At 32.2% G+C, this 22,556-nt stretch overlaps 1 protein-coding gene across 3 annotated transcripts in view; it reads right to left on the reverse strand.

The window, feature by feature from the left end:
* Nucleotides 1–452: 452 nt before the first annotated feature.
* Nucleotides 453–22,556, reverse strand: part of PGAP1 (post-GPI attachment to proteins inositol deacylase 1) — a 73,986-nt gene continuing 51,882 nt past the window's right edge. For all 3 annotated transcript variants that reach the window (XM_036858786.1, XM_036858787.1, XM_036858788.1), the window contains 13 exons: nt 19,313–19,386; nt 19,155–19,206; nt 18,599–18,665; nt 18,050–18,158; nt 16,332–16,370; nt 12,769–12,862; nt 9,486–9,576; nt 8,485–8,682; nt 7,412–7,547; nt 6,082–6,132; nt 5,412–5,599; nt 4,091–4,195; nt 453–3,094 (listed from right to left, as the gene is read on the reverse strand). In XM_036858786.1, coding sequence (XP_036714681.1) covers nt 2,956–3,094; nt 4,091–4,195; nt 5,412–5,599; nt 6,082–6,132; nt 7,412–7,547; nt 8,485–8,682; nt 9,486–9,576; nt 12,769–12,862; nt 16,332–16,370; nt 18,050–18,158; nt 18,599–18,665; nt 19,155–19,206; nt 19,313–19,386 — 1,343 coding nt within the window. In that variant the 3' untranslated portion in view covers nt 453–2,955. The remainder of the gene's footprint in view (nt 3,095–4,090; nt 4,196–5,411; nt 5,600–6,081; nt 6,133–7,411; nt 7,548–8,484; nt 8,683–9,485; nt 9,577–12,768; nt 12,863–16,331; nt 16,371–18,049; nt 18,159–18,598; nt 18,666–19,154; nt 19,207–19,312; nt 19,387–22,556) is intronic.

Below are 22,556 nucleotides of genomic sequence, written 5' to 3' on the forward strand. Positions count from 1 at the left end.
GTTTGCTAAATTAGATAATCCCTAACTGCCAATGAACAATTTCATTTTTGGTAACATTTCTGATAAACCTGTGTTGTTTTGCCAGCTAATAATATAGATTGTAGGCATGGTTGAAATAATGTGAATTTAAAGACAAAGGGGGCTTCCCTGGTGGCGCAGTGGTTAAGAACCCGCCTGCCAATGCAGCGGACACGGGTTTGAGCCCTGGTCTGGGAAGATCCCACATGCCGCGGAGCAACTAAGCCCGTGAGCCACAACTACTGAGCCTGTGCTCTAGAGCCCGCGAGCCACAACTACTGAGCCTGCGTGCCACAACTACTGAAGCCCGCGCGCCTAGAGCCTGTGCTGTGCAACAAGAGAAGCCACTGCATTGAGAAGCCCGTGCACCACAAGGAAGAGTAGCCCTTGCTCGACGCAACTAAAGAAAGCCGCGTGCAGCAACGAAGACCCAATGCAGCCAAAAATAAATAAATAAATAAATTTATTAAAAAAATAAATAAATAAAGACAAAGGACTTTCCTTTTCTCAAGTGATAGAAACATCAGTTTTGTTAATCTTCAGACAGAGCCTACTTTCTCATCTCTGGTAGTTATTTGGTTTTAAAGTGCATTAGGACTTGATGAAGACTCTGTCAAAATGTGTGTGTGTGTGTATACATATAATATTAAATATATGTAAAAAAACCCCAAACTACTGCTGTTTATAACATGTTTAATGAGAATCCTTTTTGTAGTCCTAAAATAAAATATTTTGTTGGAATAAATAAGACTTTAGGACTTGATGATAATGACACTCACATGAAATTATTTTCATGCAAACTAATGTGCCTAGTCTGCTGCTTTAAAAAGCTAATGTACTACTCACAAATGAGAAATTTAAGCTTGTTACATTTTATTCAAGAGCAGGAATGACTAAACAAGGAGACTTTAGATCATCTAAACACATTGATTATGGCTGTCAATAGAAGATTCAAATTAATGAATTTTCTTAAGTTCTGTATATGGACCTAAATTCAAATTCAGAAATAGTTAAATGACATAGTTAACCTGTAACTTGAAATGCAACTACATATGGGTGAAAACTTGAAATACAACACCATATGTACAAAAGTTGTTATGAGTATATGTATAAGCTAAACCTAGGCAGATGTGTCCTTGTTTAAATATATATGTGGTATGCCATGGGAAAGTGCATATATAATCTGGTAAGTTCTCTTTCCTTTCAGGTTTGAACACACAAGCATTCTGTATTTTATCCCTTTTGCTGCTTCTATCAAACAAACAAGAGCCTGGTATGCCTGCCATGTCTACTATGAGGTTATCACTTATCTTTAATGATCTCATAAGTGAAAATATGAACACTGAACATGAAGCTGGAAAAGACAACAATGGAATCAAACAAACTTAAAACTCTCAGAGATGATAGCAAGGCCATCTTCAACTGATGATGAAACAGCAAGAACCCGAAGAACAAATGAGAAAAGACGTGAGGTAACCCTCTACAGGCAGTAAAGTGGGAGTAACCTTCTAATAGGCAGTAACAACTGAGAGGTTGTAATGGAATCCAGATGCAATGGCACGTAAAATGAACCTGGTACTCTAGGACATCCCTGGGCACTAACAAGGACACAAGTTCACAGGTACAACTGTGGAGTTACTGGGACTTAAGGACTATACTTGCAAGGTTTGGGGTATTTACAGCATACACATCTAAAGGAAGGGCTCTATCACTCAGGTATACCCCAGCCTTGAGTTAATTCTATCTTAAGGCGAAGATACCTAGCTCCATTACCTACTTCCAAAAAGTGAGCTGAAATGTGAAATGAAATGTAAATATTACTCTCTATCTGTCAAATAGTAATCACCTTGGCAAATTAAGATTCCACTATTAAACCTAGTGGCTAAACACTCCAACTTATTCAGGTATTCATTGTTTATACTTATGCTATTAATGGGGTAACAGTTTTTCCACTGTTATTCCATTAATAGTATAATTTTATACATTAAATGTGGTACTGCATTTCATCATGCTGATTTTCTTTCCATAGTAAATAAAAATTGTGCCAATGTAGAGTATTTTCTGACCACTGGAATTTAGTTATTTTAACAACCCATGACCCTAGGCACTTTTGACAACCATGGGGTCAGTGAATTGAATAAAATGGTAAAGACTGAATGACTGAACTGCTCCAATGTCTATAAGTAAATATCTATGAAAATTTTTTTCAAATTTTAGCAATACATCTCTTCAGTAGTCTACTGATATTCACTGAGAATACAAAGTAAGATTCTTATTTGAAAAGAAACAAGAAAATTTCATTGAGTTTTGAATTTGAATTACGTTTCCATTCATCAATCTTGCTGGTTACCAAGAAAACATGTCTCCTTAGAATTTAAAGTTGTATTTTCATAGGTGTAAGAAAACAAAAGATCTATTTTGTTCACTATGGCTGCCAAAAACTGACTAAAGACTGTGGCTATTTCCTTTCTGAGAAAGCAAACAGTTTAAATTTCATTAATCTTTTAAGACTTATTTTTCAACACGTATACTGTAGCAAATACAAAGTAACCCACTTTTCAGAAGAAAGTTTGACGAAATGAGAATACTTGAGGTGAGGATACAAACAATGCTACATTTACTGAGTGTTTAGGAGAAGATCTTGGTATGGCCAATCAAGCAGACTAGCTGATATGCAGAGTCCTCAAAGACAGAGGCTACCTTATCCTTTTACTGATTTTTCATAATGACTAGTACACAGATGTCATACCACAAAACAAAACCATGCTTCAACTACTTTCCTCAAGCATTACAAAACTAATTTCCTATTTTCAACATTGTAAAAATAGACCTGTCTTCTCCAAAGGATCTTGCTGTCCACACTGATGGATCTGTGTGTTCCCTCTTATTACTGGACCTAAAGGCATAACTGATCTTTATCATTCCTTAAATCCAATCTTACATAAAGTTGCATAATGCATGGAGTAAAAGAGGAATGAAGACAAAGCATGGAACCCTGTATAAGTGTGCTGACCCAAAAGCAATCACACCAACAGCCAGAGGAAGTGGAAACTGTGAAGTAGTCTTCAACAATTTACTGTAAAGAGACAGAAATATACATTATAATGTAACCTACATTGTGAGCAAAAACTGAACATGTCAATCTTTTATACAGTTTTGAGAACGTGTTCTAAGTGATTTTAGATAAATTCATTATATGAAAAATTACTTTAACTGTCCAAAATTTTTTAAAAGATCAATACAAGTCAATTTTCGCTAGAAAAGAGAAAAATATTCTATTAAGTAAATCACCAGTTTTGTTTATTCTTTTAAATTTTAACCACAGAAAAATACTAGTTGGACTTTTATTCAGCAAATTTTCACCCTATTTAATATCAGCAAAAAACTTCAACCAAATAAAAAAGGAACCATCTTTAATTCCTAAGAGGAGCATGTAAGATAAGACACTATTTTTAAAAGAAAAATACTATCAGGAAAGGCTATCACCTTTTTACTCTGAAAACAGAGACACTGAGGGGTTAAGAAACTTACCTAAGGACACAGAGCCTTAGACTGAAACCCCAGATCTGCCTGACTTTAGAATATCTGCAACTATCTGCCAGAATCAACTGAAAAGGCTTCCGGAGCAAACAAGCGGTCAATGAAAAGTAAAGTTTTATTATGGAAAATTTTAAACATATTCATAAGTAGATCAACAGTATAATGAACTTCATGGACCCATCAACCAGCTTCAAAAATTATCAAGTCATGGCCAATCTTACTATACCTATATTACTGCCCACTTCCACTCCTCCTGTATTTTTTGGAAGCAAACCTTAGATATCATATCTTTCAAGGGTTAACTTTTTAAAGAAAAAAAATGATTATATCCTAACAAATAAAATGCATAATTAAGGAAACAAATATAATACATTTGCATATAAACTGTATTTGCACATAAACCATAATTACTATTATAGCTTTACCTTCAGGAACAGTCCAAGTAATTAGGAATGAAAGACATGTTTCAGACATGAAACTATGATAAAGACCAGGAACAAATGTGAGAAAAAAAAAGATTAAAATACTATACCTTGATTTTATTGAAGCAGTGTAAGTATTTCCAAGAACTGCCATAGTTGGAATAAGGATAAATGCCAAAGGTTTACATGGATCAGGATTAAGTTTAAAGTAATACCTATGTCAAAAAGAAAAAAATAAAACATAAATCAACAAAGCACTGCCAATCATTTTAAATTCTCAGAATCAATCAATTAAATACATTTCAAAACGTTCCTATAGCAATCTGGATATAAGAGAGCTCTAAACAGCTCAAGAAATCATTGATAAATAAATTTTGCTCTACATCATCTTTATACTCAAGGTTTTATATGGAGAATTATGTTCAGTAACTACTAAAGGAAATGAAAATATCCCATCTGGAAGCACTTCCTTTTTACAATAAGTATATGCCTGAAAGGTCATATATAAATAATATCTTATAAAACAAATTATTTAAAACATACTTAAACTGCTCTATTTAAAAAAGATGAAAAAATGAAGGTTTATATAAAGTAGCTGTCTACAGCCTTCTAGAATCATAAATTGGCGTTTCTCAAGTAATTTTCTCCCCAAATCTGTGGACAAAAATTTGCACCTTGATTAAAATAAGGGGCAAAGGAAGGATATTAATATCTGGTGACCTGTGATTTAATTTACTGAACTTATTTTGATTCAGCCAACTTAAAAAAAAAAAAAAAAACTTCCAGTATTTAGATAATCTGAAAGTTTTACATCATTTCTAAAAACTATATTAAGCAGGGGTTAACTATTAACTGGATAACGTGGTTTTTTAAAAAAGACAATTTACCAATAACTAAATATTCTAGAAATAAGCTTAGAGAGCATTTTTAGGCTCTCATTTAACCTAGGACACTTATCAGGTAACAAAGCAAATGACAGTTTTCTAGTAAAACAGCTGATCATTTATTTTAGTTCAACGTATAGGACACATCAGAAAAGTACACACTTCCTTCGTTATTTCTATTATTTTAAATGTAAGCATTTTTCTTCCCCTCAAATTTAAGAAAATATAAAATTGATTGTGAATTGAAAAATATATAAAGCACTAGCATTATGAATACTATAAGTCAGCAAAATAAAGCACATTTTCTCATATTTCTAGACTCAAAGAAGGCTAAAGAAAATACAATCCCTCCCCTTTTGGGCAGATTTTGGGGAAGTTTATATTCTCATGGAAAAGAAGAAAATGTGAATATGTTGAAAATAAATTTCAGGTGATAGCTTCTTGTTCTTGAGAAAGTTTTATGAAACATTAGGAGTCCTTCAAGTCTCTACTTACAGATATTTATAGTTTGAACCACATAAATTATAATTATATAAATAAAACACACCTAAGATTCTTCAGCCAATAAATTAAAGATGGCATGCTGAGTAATACAATCCATGTTAATAAGTTAATCACAGTACTGTGCATGCGAAGACTATCTTCAGCATCACTGGCAGATAAACGGAGATGGTGTACTGTAGAGTCTTTATGGTGATTGGATTTTTTTTCACTTCTTCTAGAGTGCTTGGGGTTCTACAAAGCAATAAAGTAAAAATATCAAGATATTAAGTAAAATTTAAGTTTATTATTTTATTTAGAATCATACTCAATTATCTAACAGCTAAATAAATACATCTTTCCATTACCAAATTGATATAAAATACTGAAATTATCTTGTTTGAAAGTATTTTAAAGCAGTTATCAGTTATAAAATTTTTATTCCTTTGACTTGCTATTTACACTGCTAAGAATATATCCTCAAGTAATTACTTGAAATAAAATTTAAAAGATAATTGTGATAACAAAAACAACTTAAGGACTGACAAAGATCAAATTAAATGACAATCTAAGTCTTATTTTAATATTCATTAGGCTCGCTTTTCTTAAAGTTATTTAAATTCATAAAACCTTTTAAATACTGTAAAGTCCTAACCTTTTTTTACAAAAATAAACTTTTATATTTTCCCATGTTCTTTCATACTAAAGTGATATAGCGTTTTGAAAATAAAACTTACCACAGTCTGGCTATTTTTAAAAGTTGTTAAGCTGGCTTGCAGATGAACAATCTACGAAAAAGAAAAGACTTTAATTTTACTTTTATTTTGAAACAATAAAACATAACCATTTTTACTGAAATTGAGAAGCACTGTAATTTGAAATTTTAAAAACCTAAATAAATAAAAATTCATTTAAACATTTAAAAACATTCTTTTAGAAAAGATAAATAATAACTACATGTACTTGCTATCATGGATTAAAAAACAAACAAAATAATACAAAATTCTAGAGTATCTTGGGGCCAGGATATAATGCTATATCTTCCACACTGTGTGAGCCTATGCTTGAATGGTGCCTTGCTATCGCAACTTAAAGTGTCATGTGAGTCAAAAATTTGATTATATTCAGCATAGTATAAAGAGTTTAACATGTGTTATATAATCTAAATCTTTGAAAATCTGGAACTCAATTATATAGGGTGGTGAAATGTTTACAAGAACCTGAGAAAGTCTATAAATTTACTAGGTTTGCTTAAGTATTTGAGAAAGTTTTGCTTATTGTGTCAGTTGTTTGAAATATCCACTTAAAAAAACTAAAAATATTATATTTATAAATCAAATTAATTTATATTTGTAAATCAAAATAATTCTAAATAGCTTTTTCTGATGGACATATTTTTCCTTTGTAAACTGAAAGTAATCTATAATGTGCATGTATTAGCGTTAAATGCAGACGCAAATAAACCTTTGTTAAAAAAAGAAAACAATTATTATCCTTTCCAGTATCAATTGTCTCTACATAAGATTAATGTGGAGAACATGCAGTTGTATAACGTAGATTTTCCTGAAAAGCTGTCAGCCTTCTTAGAAGTGTTTTTCATTTCCTCAGTAAAATTGTCAGCTTAATTACTTTTATCCTGTCTTGTGATTCTTCAGCAACATTTGTAACATTCTACATTATTTCAGCATGATTGACAGCCTGATCCCACGGACATAACTTTTTGTTTTGTCTTTTATCCACGTTTAAAGGGAGGTGTGAATAAAAACCGTTCTAGTAAAATGTTTTTTAATAAGTTAACATTACTTGCCAGAGCATCAAGCAATATGGAACAGATTATATCTCCTCCCCTCCCTTTGTTTTTAACAAAGAAACCCACTCAGATTAGTAACTTCAGTTCTACAGTTAACTATATATATTTGAAATAGCTAAGATGTTAAAAAAAACTTTACACTTAGGCCTGTTATATAACAGCAGTGATCAAAAAAAATTTTTTAACACCACCCATGGGAAAGTCTATGCCTGTCTGATACAAAGCTCAGGTCTTCTGACTTTACTGATTTGACATACCTTAAACACATAGTAAAGATAAGTAAGAAGGATGGCAAATGCTCCACAAGTTGTCCAACTAACTATGATCAAAACAACTGTCAAAATGGGCAAGTCTGGTGATATTATCTTGATATCTTTAGGAAGTTCAGAGGGCCTGGAATAACAAGAGTAAAGCTTTCAAAAGCATATTAACAATTATTTACACAGTCACATATAAGCAGAAAACAATACAGTGCTCCGCCAGGCTCTCCTTATTAATGTGCAAGTATTACTATAAGGTAAACAGGCTTTTTAAAACAAAGGTGAGGGGTGACACATATTTTAAAATTCTTTTATACACTGTGATAGTTTCTCTTGCATTTATATATACTATGGGTAATACATGTACTAAAAAAGAAAAAAGATTATTAAAGATAATTATTAATTATAGGCCCTGTGCCATACAATTCCAATCTTGATAGGAAGAGAAATAATTTTGTTCTTAAAGTCTTGAGGTCACTCAGACATGTGATGGTGTTAATGTCAGAAGCACCTCAGAAGGGTGGAGGAAGAAGCATCATACCATAATCCACTCTGTGACAGTAAATCACATAACACGGCTGGTGAGGAAATGGAAACTAGATCACTGGTTTACCAAAAGAGCATACCAGCAACTTCAAACTGTCTTTGGATCATAATAAACCTCTAGGCAATGTTTCTGGAGCTCTTATACATTTCATCTAATCTGATCCTAAATATCAAGATTGGAGTCTCAGGTTTGATTGAAAATCAACATATAAAAGCATTGCCAGAGAAACACTCACCCTTGGAAAGATTTACAACAGTGAAATTTAAAAATACTTGTGTAATCTGTCAAACTTTTTTGATTAACTCTTGAGCACTATGGTCAAAATCAAATGTAGCATTTAACTTGAAATAAATGATAACATGACAAAAACATAAGTTTGAACACTAACCCCATGTTTTGCTAGTTATACATTTTTCCTTAGAAATTATAGTTTAGTGAAAGCAAGTTAATTTTAAGGTTCCCTATCAGAATACAGTTTTTTTCTTAAGAGCAATAAGAAAGGTTTTCGTCATTCATTCTTTACCTTTTCAAAGTCAGCCACAATGAAGAAAGGAGTCTCACAGACATAGAAGAGAGTAGGCCACCCCAATAGGCAGTACATGTTCCAAACAGAAAAAGAATCAACGATACAAGGGGGAAACACATACTCTGACTAGTTAAAACGATGGCATCTAATTCTGGTAACAATAACATATCCCAAAATTCTTTAAACCACTTGTATCTGTGGATAAAAGAAAACATACAAAAAATAAAAGCAAATAATACAATAAAAGCAAAAAAACCCCAACAACTCTCATTAAAGGATTTAATGTTTGAAGTGTTTGTCCATTCACTACAGTCCCCAGAGTACCATGATATTTCATTTATAATTATACTGAAAAAACAAACTTCAATTCCTGGTAGGGAACTAGCGAGTCTAGTGATCTTCAAGGATCTGAGTCTCCAGTCTCAATGCAGCTTTACTGCTCTCATTGATCCTTGTAATGAAGTAATAACTGGTCTTTTTTTTAAGTTAGAAAGCCAACAGCTAGTTATAAAGACAGAAGAAAAGACATCTAAGTAATGGTTTTTAACCAAACAAAAACAAAAACAAAACCTGAATAAATTAAGAATGCGATGTTAAGTAGGGTAGAGAGATCTAAAATATACTTTGTATGGGAAGTAATAAAAAGTGTTCTGAGGCACTGTTTCACCAATATCCTATATTGCTTTGTGTCCATGAATCTGGGACACCCAAAGCTCATGTACCACATACATTCTTTTGAAAATGTTAAAGTCCTGGTATATTTATAGTCTAAATTGAGACTGATATATGTGTATATATATAAGTTCAATAATTACTTCTAAACTATTGAAGTAAATGTTGATGTACTTATTAGGCCTTTGCCTAGGAGAAAAAGTCCATTTAATAAAACAAGTCAATTGCCTTATTTGTATGGAAATTTATCCTTCATATTTGAGTCAAACATAATACTTTATATATAAAACAAAATTAAAATCATTATCACAGACAATAAAACTTACCCCAACAGAAACTTAACCATAATTACAAAAGGATCAACTTTGTATGGTTTGGCTTCTTTATCCAACATAGTAGCATATTCTAAGCAGTGACCTAGTGATTTAAAAAAAAATTATATGTAGTAGAGAATTCACAGTAATTAAGTATGAGACATAGTATATGCTGCATTGTTCATAAGAGCAACATATTTCATGTCATAGAAAGCAAGGGTCTTCATTACTATCACAGAGACTCTTCTCAAAAGATTAAAAATTACCCTAATTTGAAAGATAAATCAAAACTACAATGAGGTGTCACCTCACACTGGTCAGAATGGCCATCATTAAAAACTCTACAAATAGCAAATGCTGGAGAGGATGTGGAGAAAAGGGAACCCTGCTACATTGTTGGTGGGATTGTAAATTGGTGCAGCCACTATGGGAAACAGTATGGAAGTTCCTCAAAAAACTAAAAAATAGAAATAACATATAATCCAGCAATCCCACTCCTGGGTATATATCCAGACAAAACTCTAATTCAAAAAGATACATGCACCCCTATGTTCATAGCAGCACTATTCACTATAGCCAAGATGTGGAAACAACCTAAATGTCCATCAACAGACGAATAGATAAAGATGTGGTACATATATACAATGAGATATTAGCCATACAAAAGAACAAAATAATGCCATTTGCAGTAATATGGATGCAACTAGAGATTATCATACTAAGTGAAGTCAGTCAGAAAAAGAAAGACAAATATATGATAGCACTTAAATGTGGAATCTAAAATATGACACAAATGAACCAATCTATGAAACAGAAACAGATTCACGGACATAGAGAACAGACTTGTGGTTACCAAGGGGGAGGGGGTTGGGGGAGGGATGGCGTGGGAGTTTGGGATTAGCAGATTGAAGCTTTTATATATAGAATGATAAACAACAAGGTCCTAATGTATAGCACAGAGAACTATATATCCTGTGAAAAACCAAAATGGAAAAGAATATAAAAAAGAATGTATATATATATATATATATATATATATATATATGTGTGTGTGTGTGTGTGTGTATAACAGAATCACTTTGCTGTATAGCAGAAATTAACACATTATAAATCAACTATACATCAATTTTAAAAAGTTAAAAAAAAGAAAAAAGATAAACATAAACCTACCATAAAAATTTACTCTAATTTACTGGTTCTCATACAAAAGTACATAGCCAATCATCATTTGTGAAACAAATTCAGGAGCCAAGGCTATGGTTTTGTCATTTGTATTTTTACAAAGCTCCACAGGTGAGCTGTTTTTTAAAAACAGTTTTACTGAGATATAATTCTTATAACTCAAAATTCATCCATTTAAAGTATATCCAATTCTGTGGTTTTTTGTATATTCATAGAGTGTTCATTAAGAACCACAGTCAGTCTTAAAACATTTTCATTACTCCCAAAAGAAACTGTTCCCCTTAACTGTCACCTCCAATGCCTCCCCATTCCTAGGCAACCACTAATCTACTTTCTGTCTCTATAGATTGGCTTACTCTGAAGATTTCATAAAAATGGAATCATATAATATGTGGTTCTTTGTGACTGGCTCCTTCAATTTAGCATATTTCCAAGATTCATCTATCTTGTAGCATTCAGCACATTATCTGTTCATCAGTTGATGGACATTTTGGTTGTTTCCACTTTTTGGCTATTATAAACAGTGTTTAGTGTGGATGTGTGTTTTCAATTCTCTTGGGTCTATACCCAGGAGTAGAGTTGCTGTGTCATATGGTAACTCTGTTTAACCTTTTGATGAACTGCCAGACTGCTTTCCAAAACAGCTATACCATTTTACATTCCCACTAACAGTATAGGAAGGTTGCAATTCTACAAATCCTCATTAACACTTGTTATTATCTGTCTTTTCTATTATAGCCATTCCAGTGATTTCTAATAAGCATCTTTGGTTCAGAACTACTTCTTTAATTGATTTGAGACACAATCCCATACTTAAGTCCTCTAGATTAACCAATATCATATATCCCCAGGGTCTCTGTGGACTATCTAGATATAAATCCCAAATGTTTGAAAATCAATTGTCAAGTCACTTAAAACTAAGAAGAATGAGGTGTCTCTTTTAAATTTCCAAAAATTATATTCAAGTAAAGGAGATGTCATATTGCCAGAATAATCTTTTAATTAAAAGGCTGGATCTGAGCAGATCACATTAAACGTTGCTTACTTCTTCCTGGAATATAATAGGTTAAATCAGGTTAAAATGAACACTAAAGGCAGACTTGAAACTGCAAAAAAGTCACTGAAAGGAAACGAGTAGCTGTGAAAGCATCTGGCACCATGGAAACGGTGGCGGGGATTTCTGGACTGCTTTTGTATGTTTTGTCCCCACTCTCTTTCCCTCTTGCCTCCTCTGATTATCATTGTACAAGCCCGGCAAGTGTGTGAGGCTCCTGGGAAATTGTTCTAACTGCTATACTCTAGAGAGGGCTTTGTCCAATGTACTATAGAGTCTATATTTTCTTCTCCAGATCCATGTTCTACCCTTTACTTTGCTCTGAATTCTGGGAGGCCGACTTTTATGAACTGGCTTCTAGTTGGGTTCAGTGAATGAGAAGCACTGGCAGATAGGAGGATAGAAGGAAATAAAGTTAGTGTATTTATTTCCCTGCCTTCTCCCTGCTGAGCCACACGCTGACAGTGGCCACAGCATTTCTGTACCCAAGGCTCAGGTGCAGTACTGCTGCTCTCTCCTACAGCTCTCTAGGTTTGTTCCCTCCCTTGCCCTGATACATAGGAGTATCAGATGGCTCTGTTGCTAATTTGGTATTTTATCATTTGTTGTTGGTTTCCCTTAACCCTATACATACCTTTGAAATAGTCCCTTCAATTAAACTCTTAATTATTCCATTCAGTGTACCAAGACCTAAATGATACAGTTGATACAGCCCAAATATTACACTGAATGCCAACTATGTGCGTGGCCCTATGTCAGGCACCGGGGATAGAATGGAGAAGAAAACCCCCGTCAACCAGCTTCTATCTCTTAAGAGATCCTCAGAACAGAGGGAATAAACTTTAGACACAAGGGTATAAAATGGAGAAAACAAGTAAGGAATTTTCTTGGTAACCTCTTAAAACTTAAGAGGATCTCAAACTCCTGTAACCTTGAGAGAGAAGGGTTGTGAATTTTCAAGAAATCGATGTGTCTTCATTAGCTACACGTAGGATAAAAAAAGTAGTAATGAAGCATTGAGGAAGGAAGAGAGGGAGGGAGGAATAGAAACATTCTTACCTGTTGAGAAAAGAGAGTATAACTGTCCTCCATAAGCAAGAAGGATACTAGATATAACATAGGCAGGAAGAGCTCCACCATGAAATCTAACTACCTAGAAAACAGGCAAATCAATGGGCAACTTATGAATGTTCATGTTAATGAAATAAATATACTTTCACATGAAATAAAAATGTTGTTTTTCACTTTATACATTTTCTGACATGACTAAAAGATATCTTGAGTAATGGGTATAAAAATTCTAAGCAAAATAAATGCTAAGAATATATGGCATATTAGAAACATGTTGTCTGAATTTTTCATCAAAGGCATAATAGAGGCAATATTTAATTGTGTAGCATATGCTACAGAATTTTTTACAAGGAATGTTTATCGAGCATTTAATATGTTCCAGGTATAATACTAAACATGTTATATGCATTATCTCACGCTCTCCTCCCAAAAATCCTTTCATATAGTTCTTATCCCTATTTTATAGATGAAGAAGTTCAGGTACAGGGGGCCCAAGTAACTTGCACAATTAAGAGACACGCAAGTTACTTACTTGTTACCTCTCTTTCCTCTTAACAGTAAGATAGGGACAATAATAGTACTTACCTTATAGGTGGTTTTAAGGATTTAAACATGTTCATTTGTGTAAAGCATTTAGAATATTAACTTGAACATGATAAACTATCAAAAATATGAGCTGCTATTGTTAGGCTTTTATGTCCTTCACCATCTTTGGAAATCTTGTGGAATGGAATTTAACTCAAAGCCTAAGTTCATAACCATTATGTTATAGCACCTCAAGTCATTCTATCAGCTGATCCAATCTCCATAAAAAACATACATAAAAAAAAAAAAAACAAAAACATACATATAACAAAAACATAGTGTAAGTTCTTCTTTTAATGTTAAAGTTTTAAAAGGAAATTACTTGAAAGCATGTTCTCCAATCCACAGAATTTTTAAGAAAATGTACAGACTCCCCTGCTGTCAATCTAATGAAAACTATGGAAATGAATGCTTACACAAAATGTTAAGCAAAATTTCAGCAAGTTCAAGGTCTCCCTGAAGCTCCTCTGTGGATTCCCAGATTAAAATTGATAAGACTCAAAAAACATAAAGCTCATACTCATGATTTATAGTTTGTAGCTTTGAGTGAGAGGAGAGGAGAGTTGAGTGAAAAGGGAAAAGGTCATTTTCCTACCTATTACTAAATGATGCTCACTGCCTGCTAATGACATGCTAGGAAATACATAGCATACTTTAGTTATTAAGTGTGTTGGAAGGATAGTTAAGTAGCATAACAGGCTCAGAGTCGTACTCCTGAGTTCAGACTACAGCTTTGCCTTTCACTAGCTCTTAGGCAACTTATTTTACCCCTCCTTCTCTTTAGGCCCTTAGCAGGAAAATGGAGTTAAATAGCACTATCTTACAGGGAGTTTGAGGCTTAAATGTGTTCATTTGTGTAAATCATTTGGCATAGTAACTGGCACAAGTAGGTGATCAGAAAATATTCATTGTTATTATTAGCCTTTAATGCCCTTCACTGTTTTCAGAAATCTTGTAAGAGGTCCTACATAAAATTTCTTTTTAATGACTGAGTGTCATTGTTATGAGTAGTAAATATGATACTGGGCCACAGATACAACAATCAACAATCATAAACTGGTCTCCATGGGTCATATTCAAATTGTATACGTGCTTCATTTGGTTTAGTATTTGGCATAGTATTTCTTTACATTTTGAATTAGATGCCAACATTGAAAAATTAAAATATTTTGTCTAAAAATTCAGATTTCTAGTTTCTCTTAAAATCTAAAGATTGGGCAACACTGGGCTTCATTCCTACATGGAAATGATTTATTAAGAGTTTAAATAATTCTCTTGAGAAAGCAACTTTCAGTTTATTTTCTGTCCTCTCTTTCATAAGAGTAGACTGAACAATATGTAAGTATATTTTCCTCTTTCTAAAAAAAAAATTAATTTTATGAAAAAATTATCTAATCAAAGGCTAAAGATTCTTCTAAGTGGTTTCTCTTTAGTCCTCTTTCCAGTCTTCTTTGACTGAATCAGTTAACACTGAAAATACGTATGATTTTTAAAAGACAAATAAGATATACAAAACCTAATTCATTCTCCTACTGTTCTCAAGCTAAACTTTGAAACAAACATGAACTAAGAGCACCTTATATCATTCCAAACATTTGAGGACTTAACTCAATTGTCATGAATTCTTCAACATTTAAAAAAGTACCTACCTCTGATCCTGCAACACCCACACATCATCATTTTTTAGAAAAATTTCCATGTCTAAACAAGACTATTAGTCTGTTTTTTTTTTGGTGTACATATAATTACACCTAACTATACAGTATCAAGCAAACTTGACTTTTCTTGTCACTAATCTGAATTATGAGCCCCAGGGATGATATGGATAAGACAGTGTGTTATATCCTCAGCCATACCACCATGTACAGTGACATACTAAAAATACAATAGCATGAATTCTTCCCTTTTATTCCAAGATGTAATTTTTCTTAATAATTGATCTCTTAACATTTTAGAGTATTTATTATAACTATCCATGATCCTATTTTCCAACTTACACTAATATTTAATCTTCTCTTTCTAATGTAGCACAAAATTTTTACACATTAGCTTAGAATTTTCTAATGTTCACAAATTTAATAATAATCACAATCTAGTTCTTACCAGGTTGTTGTCAGGATCAAATGAGATAACATACATAAAAAGTTTCTGATTTACTTTTAACTTGTGAGTTTTATTATAATTATAGAATTAAATGACTTAAAAATTCTGCTATGCCTAGACTGCAAAACATAACAGACCAAAAAAATAAAGTGAAAGTAATAAAAGACACAATAAAATTTTTAGTGAATTTTAAAACTATAATTTCTCTGACTAATCAGTATTATCTATTTATGTCCAGATTGTACAATTCTGCAAATTATAATGATGTTGAATAATAATATAGTAGTTCTACAACTTGATAAATTATTTTTGTAACACTATTTGCCTATGAATTTAAGATACTCCCCAAATGAATTTAACCTATTTCAGCATGTTTATTTTTAATATAATTTACTTTTACCTTTTACAAACTGAGCATGCACAACATAAAAAGTTCTTGGAAAAAGCTCATTTATATGACAGAGCCTACAGATTTTATTGGATTATGAATTATAGCATCGTATGAGCAATATGAAATCTTAATATGATATCCATTTAGCCAAAAATATTAATTTTCTCGAAAATCAGGAATCAACTTTCATTTTTAGGAAGTATCAAACATGAAAGCATCACCTTAAAGCCAGGGGTGGCCAACTATGGCCTGTGTGCCAAGAATGGCTTTCAGATTTTATTAACGTGAGAAAAAGAAGAAAAAAGGAGAAAGAAGAAAAAAGAAGTAGCTGCAGTAGTGGCAGCAGTGGCAAGAGACTATATATGGTCTGCAGAAATACTAATATCTGGTGCTTTACAGAAAACGTTTACAATCCCTGCCTTACAGTTTCTATTCACAAGGCAATAAATAATCGACAAGGAGTCTCTCTTACCTGTCCAAGTATTTGTGAAAAGGAAGTCTTAACTGTCACCTAGTTTAAAACAATTATTAAAAAAAGGTTATTTTCCCTAAACTCTAGTTCACATTTTATTAAACTGAGCACTAAGCATAATCATTAATTTTTTTATAATGATGAACCTAAAGGTACCCAAGAGCTTAAAAGAATTCTCTGAACCATCAACATTTAATTTGTATCAACTGTGGTTTTGCTGTTCAATATTTTTTCTGTAATCTAATTCTTTCCCAATTGGATGAATGCTATGATACGTGGTATCATATGATACCGCGATATGTGGTAACCCTTTACTAACTAGAATATTTAATTAATCAGAATATCTTATTACCAGATCATACAAGCTAAAGGAATTTATTAAATGATTGAGTCAGAAACTATACGTATGTTTGCTGAAAAATAAAGCACAAATTAATCAACTTACTTATGTAACTTGTACTTTAAAATCTAAAACCTACAATCGTATGGTACTAAATATAGTTAAGCTAAACCACTTCTGAGTAAATTTCATAAAAATAGGTTTCACATGATATAATACCAGGAACAAACAGATCACATGTAATAAAATTTGAGCCAAAACAACACTTTAAAAAGAAATTCATCATTAATTATCTCTGCCATAAATATAACTCTTTTGATATTAGGAAGTCTGGGAAAAGGAAATTCATCTTTCATAGAGAAGTTGTGAAATAACTATATTTTGTCAATACATGGACTTTTTAAAAAAATAAAGTATTTGTAAAAATATGGACATTAAGAGAATATGCAGTACAGCCAAATTACTAACACAATTCTTTCTATCTCTATAGTAATATTAGAAATATGAAGGCACAAGCTGAAAACCATTATATCCCTGCAAAATCCTTCAATGCTAGAAACAGAAAGCAAGATATCAAAGCATTAATAAATTCCATGAAATCTAAAATAACTCATAATATAGGTCAAACTGAAGCTTGTAGGACAGATTATATTCACTTGACCTACCAATTCTAGTTTACCCTAAGAAAGTTAGCTCTAATAAAGAATCCAAATTAAAGCAACTGAGTAGAAATAAGATATTTCACATAAACCAAAACCACCATTGAAATGTATACTTCAAGCACTTAAATCTGGAATCCTTAGAAGCTGGTATGTTCTTATACAAAGAGGAACTCTTTTAGTTCATGAATCTATATGTAAATAAAATGTTACTCTCGAGTCCATTTCCCTTCTCTCAGTGCAAAGAGATCTACGTGATTGTAAAACAAAACCAACAGGTACTAAATTGCACATATTAATGATTAATAGAGCTTAAAATAATGAGTGAAAAGAAGATCCTTAAGTTTATCCAGTAGTGCTGGAAAATATATATCATGCCAGTTACTGCAGTATAGCCATGTCAGCTGATTTCATGAAGTTCTTCAATTTATGGAGGATTCTGGACTTTGGGCTTCCAAACTGAGAAGGTTAATCTGCAGTCTCAACTTTTATTTTATTTTCTATTACTTATTAAGATACATATTTTCAATGGTCCAGCTAAGGAAATACTGAGGTGGTGCTAACAGGCAAAATGGAGACTATTTAAAGTATCATAAGTAACTAACTCTCTCTTATATTAATTGGCTTTCGCATCACCATATATCTGAGGCAAATATAAAAATATATTTCCAGTTTATTCTATAACTAAATCCTAAAAATTAAGCAAACATATAACTTACCTCATACTGACAGTCTGATGATGTATACATTTTTAATAATGCTACATGGCTGTCATTTTCTGGTTGAGCAATATGGAGTTTCACAGAAATTGCTGTAGCAGATGGAACCCTGAAAAGATAAATACCAGTTCTCAAATACAAAATGCTGTGAAATAACCATGGCTAAGTCAATCCTCAGCACAACACAGTGAAATAACGTAAGGAGGCTAGATGCCACACGTTACTATGGATTGACACTTTTCCAGTCGTATCACAGTTGTCTGAATGCTCCTTCTAGGACACAGAAATTGGGGGAGAGGGTGGAAAGGGGTTCATATCTGAAGCAAGTAAGGTTTAAATTCTAGATCGCTTAAATAAGAATACTATATGGTATCTTATAATATTATATTATCTTATGGGCACAATGTTACATAAAGAATACCTACATTTTACTTAGAGGCCCTGTAATAATTTCTCTAAAATTTTATTATGATTTAAATAAGCAGACTAAGTAGAATATGTATTATTCAAAAACAACAAAGTTTAAGGTAAATTCTTTCATATACTTACTGTGCAATGGTTAGTGAATCTTCATAAGACCAGGGAATATGAAGTTTATAGATACTAGTAATTTCTTCTGTGGAAACATAAAGGAAATATGTATTACTAACCTTATGTTACTAAGGTTACTACTATAATACCTAACTATTTACACAATACTCATTTCATTAAAAAATAATCAGTAAGAGTTATATCACACAATAAATTATGGAGAATTACTTAATAATAATGTTTAATTAGACCTACAACAAGATATTAGAGCATATGGGAAGTATAAGAAACTGGAAAAACATTAAACAGCTAAATCTCAATTATTACTACAATAAAACAGCAAGATATACAGTATTTTTAAAACGTGGATATTTAAACTGAAACAGATGAAGATGCTTACTGTTAAGAAAGGGTCTATGTTAAATCCATTTGGAAATATAAACAGCTTTTCTATTATCATATATTTAATATTAATTTACATAAAATATATGGAAAAATAAGTATTACAGAAAATTCAAGTGAAGACCTAATGATTCTTCAAATGACAATACTATTTTTTCAGAAATACACTTACCTTTCACTCCTGAGCACTTGCTTACGACGTTGATTTTAAAAGCTTGGTATATCTAATAGAGTTTGACCACAAAAATTAAAAAAAAACAAGTTTATAAGTTTGTTTAACTAAACAGTAAAGTAAAATCAAGTCCTGTTATTGTCAAGATAATTAATTACCTGTCCAAAGTTCAGAAGCTCTATATTATAGAACAGGCCACTTGTATTTAATATCACTTTCCTTGAAGACAATCCTATTGAATTAAAAGTACTGTATTACTTAGAATACCAAAAAAAATTTTTTTAAAGTACAAAAGTACTGACTGCTTAAACAATGTCTAAAATAATGCCAACAGATTTTTAACATTAGAAAAGAGTTTATAGGTTCTTGCTTTCAGTATGGAGGAGTGAACTCCTAAAAATCCAATCCTCCTTCAATAAATTTTGAACAAAGCATAACATTTATAATGACTTTCGATGACATTTATGTGTTTTAAAAAATCACTACATAGTTCCAATTTCAAAAAGGTATGCTTTCTTGGTAGATTTTTTTTTTTTTTAACATTTTAATCAAATTTTAAAAATCGCATCCACTTACATGTGAATGCCTTTGGATAAGAATATGCAAATGCGGGGCTTCCATGGTGGCGCAGTGGTTGAGAATCTGCCTGCCAATGCAGGGGACACGGCTTCGAGCCATGGTCTGGGAGGATCCCACATGCCGAGGAACAACTAGGCCCGTGGGCCACAACTACTGAGCCTGCGCGTCTGGAGCCTGTGCCCCGCAACAGGAGAGGCCGCGATAGTGAGAGGTCCGCGCACCGCGATGAAGAGTGGCCCCCACTTGCCGCAACTAGAGAAAGCCCTCGCACAAAAACGAAGACCCAACACAGCCAAAAATAAATAAATAAATAAATAAATAAATAAATTTAAAAATAGATGTTAAAATTAAGTAATTTACAAAAAAAGAATATGCAAATGCAAGTGTTCAGATGCTTCTTTGAAAAGAGAAAACAATAAGACAAACCACCACTGTGCAATAGACAGAAAAGGCTTGAAATATTTTACCAAGTATATCACTGAAATTCTATTAGTTAAAAAATAAATACTGTATGATGTTAAGATTCTGTCAGTCACATTTAGCACCAGTTAAAACACATAACTAGTTTTTTCATACTGTTGCATTATCATAACTATATTATAGGATGTATACTTGGAGTTAAGAAAAAAAAGACAGGATATTTTATCAACATGTAAACAAATTTGCTAAATACAAGCTGTACCATTAATCTGTGATTAATAAATCACTTTTGAAACACAATGCTAACTTACACATTCAACTACAAACCATTTTAATGAGTACCTAGTGTAACCAATATTTTAAAATACAGCACTGAATTTAAGGCAACTCAAAATGAACAATAGGAGAAAAACTAGTAAATATGAAGTATACTTCACATTCTACTTAATCTAATTTAAAATACCATTCACTGTGGTACCCTTCTTCACAAGTAAGATGGTCTAACTTTTGGGTGTTTAAAAAATTCTAACAGGAGGTAAGAAATAATTTAAAATTTTGCTTTCCACTATGGCAAAAGGGAAATCAGCAGCTGAACACTTTACTAATTAAAAAAAATTTTTTTTTTAGCCTGACTCACACCTTGAAGATTTTAGAAAGAACATTATTATTAAAATGTTGATAGGCCCATTTGGAAGATTATTTAACATCAACAAATAAGCCACAAGTGTTCGACTGTGTTATAATTTAAAATGTGAGACATTCACCAGTAATCAAAGCATAAATTTCCCTGAATGTTCTCACTTTTAAAACAGTTCAAGTCTTAATTTATTATTAAATCTAAGATATCAAAAGTATTGGTGGACATCAGTTACATACTATTGTCAGAGTATATTTTAGCAACAATAAAAATTTCATTTTTTCACCTGAAGAAATCAAGACCCATTTTTCTTTTAATAGACTAACTTTAAAATTTCTTAGCATATTCCAGAAGCACCTATATCCATTATGTCTAGGAAACCAGTTTCCTATCATTATACAGTATTAATCAGTTTAGCTGAGCATAAATTAAAACAAGGAGAATTTGCCTCTATGAACATGGAACTGAATATGGTATGTGTAATCATGGAGTCACAATTACAAAAATTTGACCTAGGGGGGGTAGATCTCTTATTTTATAAGCTTGCTATTTTTAATGAGGTAGGTGGTTTAGAGTTGTCATTTCTGTATTGTTCTGTGTATTCTTCAACCAAAAAAAAAAAAAAAAAGGTGAGGGAGGGATAAAAATCTTAAAGGAAGTTTCCTCTCTCAAGTAACAGATTCTTTTCACGAATGGAATACAAAAGAAAAATATTGAAAAAATTGGGCATGCCAAAAGAGCCAACTTAAAAAGAGCTCCCAACATCCAAAGCTGGAGCAACTTAAGCAAAAAAAAAAAGTAACCATAGTATTGCATTATAACCATATAAATAAAATAAATATCCATAAGTCCATAGTGACATAAATAAAAACTGAATAAATGGGGGAAAAGGGACAACTTTCCCTTAGGAAGAATTCCAATAATTATAGAATGCCAGTAATAATTGCTTCAGACTAGATAAACCAATGGATGATAAAATTAGTGGGTTATTTTGAAGAAAAACAGGATACTTACACAGTCTCAAAGTATCTCCCCCAAGATATTTATTAATCACAAAGAGAAAAGCAAAGCAGTAACTTTACTGGAGAAACCTGGCAGATAACACATTAACCAAGAAGTGATCAAGGTCCACATCACTAGTAATTAAGACGTAGTGACATCATGTATCCTCTGATATGATACACTGAGAAGTTCACATTGCTCCTGTGATATTCTTGCCCAAAATGCGTAACCTCAATCTAATTATAAGAAACATTAGACAAAGCCAAATAGAGAGATATTCTACAAAATAACTGACCAGTACTATTCAAGGGCCTCAAAGTTATAAAACACAAAGGAAGACTGAGGAACTATCAAAGATCAGAGGAAACTAGGGAGACATGACAACTAAATGCAATATGGGAACCTGGAGAACACTGGTGGAAAATCCAATGAAAACCAAATAAAACTGTAGTTAACAGTATTGTACCAGTGCTAATTTCTTAGTTTTGACAATTTTATTGTTTATGTTAAGGTGAATGAGAGCTATATGGGAACTCTACTCTTTCTGTGATTTTTCTGTAAGTCTAAAATTGTTTCAAAATAAAATTTAAAGGAATATTTAGTTATGTGTATGTTACCACAACAAAAAAAATGGGAAATATTTAGAGCAATCTTGAAACCTTCAGAAGGCAGGTAGTAATTTATATCTTAGAATAAACCTTTTATAAAAAGGGCCTATATGTAGTATAAATTCATGTGAAAACACATACACACAGACAATTACC

This window comes from Balaenoptera musculus, chromosome 7 (genome assembly GCF_009873245.2).
Source record: "Balaenoptera musculus isolate JJ_BM4_2016_0621 chromosome 7, mBalMus1.pri.v3, whole genome shotgun sequence".
NCBI lineage: Eukaryota > Metazoa > Chordata > Mammalia > Artiodactyla > Balaenopteridae > Balaenoptera > Balaenoptera musculus.